We start from the raw sequence: 5416 nt of genomic DNA on the forward strand, positions 1-5416 counted from the left end.
GAGAAGGTTAAGCAGCAAATGTTTGGTCTCCAACCATCCTGCGTCCTATCCCCTGCCTGCCTGTCGCAGCGTCTGGGACACACTGCACAGTGTCCAATCGTGTTCACATACGAGACGTGCGAGTTTCCTGGCGGCGACCAGGCGGCAGGAAGAGCTCTGTGTGATAAAAAGGAGGGCACTAACAGCAAAAATGCAAAGCCACGGTGCTGGCATTTCCTTATTCCTGATTCGAGCTGGAAAGCTCACGTTTCTTTTCTCACCTATTTCTGGAATGTCAGAAAACCTTCCTGCACACGTGCCTGGCATTTTTTCAGTGATGGACGGGGACTTGAACCATGGGGTTGCCGTGTGGGAGCCAGCTCCCTTCACCACTGGGCACAGGCAAGCCCGCTGGCTGCTCCTCTTTAAGCTGGAGCACTCCGGGTCCCTGCTTTGGTCTCTCCTCACCCTGCTCCTCTAGACGATCTCATTGATCAGACGATTTATCATGAAATCTAAGAGTCTCTTAAATTCCAAGTGTCCAGAGCATGTTAGAAATAATCACAGGGAACCAGCAGTTAGCATAATGGCTATGTCGCTGGATTCTGTCTCTATGTCTCTGTCTGGCGAGCGCATGCGCCCTATAGCGAAAAAAAAAAAAACCTCTCAAAAGAAAAAAGAAAAAAGAAAAAAGAAAGAATCACAGAGGGGCCGGCAGGTGGCGTGGTGGTTAAGATGCTGGACTCCCACATGACTGACCACAGTTTGAGTCCCAGTCCTGGCAGCTTGCTTTCTCACTTTCTCTTTCTCTCTCTGGTCAAATTAAAAATAATAATAATAACAAATAAAATAAAATATTTTTAAATATTAAAAGAAATAATAATTACAAAAAATATAACTTCTTTTGCTTAAAATTCTTTACACTTCTGCAGTATATATTTTTAGAGATTTTCAGAGCAAAAAAAACCCAACCTTTTTTAAATGTAGGTATTGGCAGGGGATGGTGTGGTTAAGTGTACTGGACTCCCACATGGCTGACTGAGGTTCAAGTCCCGGACCTAGTGGCTTTTTTTTTCACTCTCTCTTCTCTCTCTCTCTCTCTTGCTCTGTCCCTCTCTGGTCAAATTAAATAGATAAATAAATAAAAGTAGGGACCAGCAGTTGGTGTATTAGCTATGTCGCTGGACTCCCATGTAGTCAACCACGGTTCAAGTCCCAGACCCAGTGGCTTACACTCACACCAGGCACGTGTGTGTGCGTGCCCAAGATCCTGAGAGGACAACAGAGGAGAAAGGATTGCGGTGTGGCCATCCCCCTGGGGAGCGATTTCTTGCTTTCTGTCTCTCTGTCTCTCTGGCGAGGCCAGGGGAGGGAACACCAGGAGCCCACGCCTGTGCCTGGCACCTGGCACAGCAGAGCTTCGGCCAAGGCCACAGTGTCCCTGAGAATGGCCACCTGAGGGCCCCCAGCACCAGAGCCGGACAGCACTATCCTCTGGCTTCTTCCAGTCGCCTCGGAGAAGACCTGTACTCTGGCGATCATCAAACCAGATGCGGTGGTCCATGGGAAGACGGATGAGATTATTATGAAGGTGAGAGACACTTACCGTGGACGCCTGGCCTCGTGTCCTCTCTGGTGGAGGGGCGGAGAGAGGGCAGTGGGCAGCGCGCCCTGTGGGACGACGGGTTCCCAGGAGGGGTAACTCCAGTGCGGTCCACGTAAATGACCACGGTACATCGGAGCGGGGCAGATGGCGCGGCAATGCAAGTCTCCACCACGTTTAATGTCGCCTAACTGTAGTTTTCACATTTCAACTAAGGTAAATGTGAACTGAAGCTGATTTAGCCTTTCAGCATATTTCTATGTATTCTCCAGATCCAGGAAGCTGGGTTTGACATTTTAACAAGTGAAGAGAGGACCTTGACGGAGGCAGAAGTACGGCTTTTCTACCAGCACAGAGCTGGGGAGGTCAGCTCGGCGGCCCCCACGGGTTCAACACGCTCCGTTTCTTTCTCTGCCTCGCTGCTGGGTTTACAGGCTGCCATTAGTTGGGAAAAAACAGAGTATTAGGAAGAACAAGACTAGGACGGCGAGTGGGTCAGGAAGTTGCTCAGGTTAGTAGTTTAGGCTGTATCAGGTAACGTCCTTTGGTTGCAAGGAAAACGTTTTGACTCTTAGTAATGAAATAAGGAGTTTATTCGACGATACTCCATAACTCACATCATTGAAGGAAGCAAGGTGAAGAGTTTAACAAGAAGGGCTTCGGGAGAAGAGCCAAGGCAGTTCCAGGGGTCTCAGAAGCAGAGCCCCGTGACTGTCACTTCAACGATGCCTGGAGAACTCAGACCCCGCCACCTCATTTGCCTCCACGTATCCCTCACCTGCTCGGGAGACCGGCTGACCTGCTCGGGTACAGCCTCCCCGCCCAGGGTAGTGGCGTGTGCATGCCGGGGAGGTGGGACTGCTCTAGTGCGTCTGTTGAAAATAGAAAATGGCCAAGCCTGAGCAAGTAAAGAGACTCTGTAACAGGGCTGAGTAACAGCTGATGGTGTCGGGGGCCACCTCTGCTGAGCGTCTTCTGGCTGCCTTGCCAGGAGTGCGGGCATCTGTGTCCATGTGTCTGTCCTGACCTCATCCCCTTCTGTAAACCCACCAGGAGTCAGTCATGGTGCGAGGACACTCTCCTTCCCGAGACCCCGTATTTTTTTTTAAGAGAGATTTTTTTTTTTTTTTTTTTGGCTATAGGACATAAATGTTCATTGGACAGACAGAAAGAGACAGAGAGACAGAAAGTGAGAAATCACCCCCCGGGGCGGATGGCCATACCACAATCCCTATTCTTTCAACCTCCTATTGGGATTTTGGACACACACACACATGCACCCAGCGTGAGTTTTAAGCTGCAGGGTCTGGGACTTGAACAGTGGTTGACTATGTGGGATTCCAGTGATGTAACCATTATGTCATCTGCTGGTCCCAACACCCTACGCTTCTTTTTTTTTTTTGAGAGGTTTTTGCTATAGGGTGCGTGTGCTTGCCAGAGAGACAGAGAGACAGAAAGCGAGAAATCACCCCCCCAGGGGGATGGCAACGCCGCAATCCCTTCTCCTCCATTCTCATCTTGGGACCTTGGGCACGCAAGCACACGCGTCCAGCGTGAGTTTAAGCCACCGGGTCCGGGACTCGAACTGCTGTCAGCTACATGGGAGTTCAGTGACATAGACATTATGCTAACTGCTGGTCCCACACTACACTGCTTAAGATTACATATTCTCTCTCTTAATCCCATCACAACCCAATCTTACACATGAATTTTGGGGGGACATTTGAAACATGACAGGCATCTGGTTGTCAATCAAACCATGACCAAGTGAGGAAGGGTGTGGGGCATTGGCTAAAAATGTCTCCACTCTACTCTGCCCCCTGATTATCCAGCACCCACACATGATTTCCATGCAGATGGTCTTTTAAATACCCCTTTCTTTGCTTCACCCCAAATGTGTCATCTTAAAGTCCCACCTTCCTGGCTTCTTGGTGTGGCCGGCCATCACTCCTCCCCTCCCTGAGACCCTCCGTTTTCGGCAGAGGTGGCCAGGCAGGGCAGGTGCGGTGACCAAGTGACCGAGTGACAGCGTGCATGCTGGCTGGTGGCTGGGCTGCTCGACTTCCTCCGATCCTGTCTGGGACATGTTTGCTGACCTTCTGTGAGTCCCGGTGACAGCTGCCCTGGGTCACTGTGTGCCCTCCCTGTCCTAGGAGCTCTTTGAGAAGCTGGTCCGTCACCTGTGCAGCGGACCAAGCCACCTCCTGATCCTCACCAGGACTGAGGGCACTGATGATGTAGTCACTGCCTGGCGAGCCCTCATGGGTCCCTGTGACCCCAACATGGCCAGGAAGGAGCAGCCTGAGAGGTGATGTCCCTAGCTGTGGTCCCTGTCCACCTCCAACCACGTCCTGGGGAGCCGAGAGCCTCACTTACAGTGACAGAGGCTCTGGTGACCAGGAGTGCCCCTCACTGTTACAGAGCTGGGGACACCCTGGCTTTCTTACACTGTGACCGGTCCCAGCCTTTGCTGAGTGCCCTGTGAGCTGTCCCCTGCTGACCCCTCCCTTCCCTGACCCTCTCCCCAAGTCTGCTGTGGGACTCAGCCCTCAGGCTCTGTCCTTTCCCTTCAGCCCGATGGGCCGTGGAGTGGTCCCAGGAAGACACAACTTGCAGGGCCCGTCAAGTCGGACTGGCGGGGCCTGGAATCCTGCTCCACTTCCCAGCAGGGTGTCCGGAGGCCCTCGAGTCTGAGCACCCTGCTCTGCACCCTGCACTAGGCTGGCGTGCCTTCTCCTCGGCCCTGGGGTGTCTGTCTCAAAGCCACATGCCCCGTGTCAGAGGCTGAGAGGCCCGGCCACCAGGGAAGACAGTGACGAGAGGCCGAGGGACTGCAGCCGGGCCGTGCAGGGGCGGCCGGAGCATCTGTGAGTGAGGCCACTTGGGCTGGTGGGCGCAGCCCAGGGTCCGGTGGTCGGGCGCTGCGTACTGGGCCAGTCCCCAGCCTCAGCGCTCTCACCAGCCAGATGCAGATGTGAGCACCCACCAAAACGGTAAGACCGGTGCAGAGACGAGAGAGGAGGCCGAAGAGCGGCCCTTGACACACAGGAAGCCCTAGCGATAGTCATTTCTCTTCCGGGGCTACCGTGAGCAGTAACTGCAAAGCCACCTCCAGCCCTCAACCGGGGCTAGCCCTGGGACTAAGATCAGCATGACAGCAGCCCCGGGCATCCCCGCTACCCTCTGTAAGCAGTGACAGCCGTGTTGCCCTCAGGCAGAGGTGGTGACCCCATACCCTCTGTAAGCGGGGTGACAGCCGTGTCACCCTCAGAGGCAGTGGTGGTGACCCCAACGCCAGCTCCCGCCAGCATCGCTGTGCTTGTGTTCCCTAAGCGAGACCGCGGGGACACAGGGCGCGAGCGGTAGGTGTGCAAGCGAAGCATCTCTCCAAAGGCAGCCATGGCTTCACGTTCTGTCCCTCTTCCCAGCCTCCGAGCTCAGTATGGCACTGAAATGCCCTTCAACGCGCTCCATGGAAGCCGGGACAGAGGAGACGCGCACAGGGAACTGGCCCTGCTCTTCCCCAGGTTTAAGTTCTCGGAAGGCGACGTGGAAGCCCCTCAGGGTAAGTCAGGGGGCTGAGGTCTGAGTGGAAAGGGGTCTGTGACTACAGGCAGAAGCGAGCGGGCTGATAACATGGCAGCTACGTCTCTGAGCTAGTAGAATGCTGTGCTGAAAATGTGGGCCCCTATAGGGAACCAGCAGTTAGCGTAATAGCTATGTTGCTGGACTCCCACGTAGTCAACCGCGGTTTGCGTCCCAGACCCGGTGGCTTAAAACTCACGCCGGGCGCGTGTGCGTGCGTGCCCAAGATCCCGACAGGAGAATGGAGGA

General features: G+C 54.1%; 1 protein-coding gene across 2 annotated transcripts in view; it reads left to right on the top strand.

The window, feature by feature from the left end:
- NME9 (NME/NM23 family member 9) overlaps positions 1–5416 on the top strand; it is a 22413-nt gene that overhangs the window by 13721 nt on the left and 3276 nt on the right. For both annotated transcript variants that reach the window (XM_006158187.3, XM_006158184.3), the window contains 4 exons: positions 1488–1570; positions 1855–1947; positions 3736–3890; positions 5011–5147. In XM_006158187.3, the coding sequence (XP_006158249.1) occupies positions 1488–1570; positions 1855–1947; positions 3736–3890; positions 5011–5147 (468 nt within the window). The remainder of the gene's footprint in view (positions 1–1487; positions 1571–1854; positions 1948–3735; positions 3891–5010; positions 5148–5416) is intronic.

The sequence above is a fragment of the Tupaia chinensis genome, unplaced genomic scaffold (genome assembly GCF_000334495.1).
Source record: "Tupaia chinensis unplaced genomic scaffold, TupChi_1.0 Scaffold000574_1, whole genome shotgun sequence".
Lineage (NCBI taxonomy): Eukaryota > Metazoa > Chordata > Mammalia > Scandentia > Tupaiidae > Tupaia > Tupaia belangeri.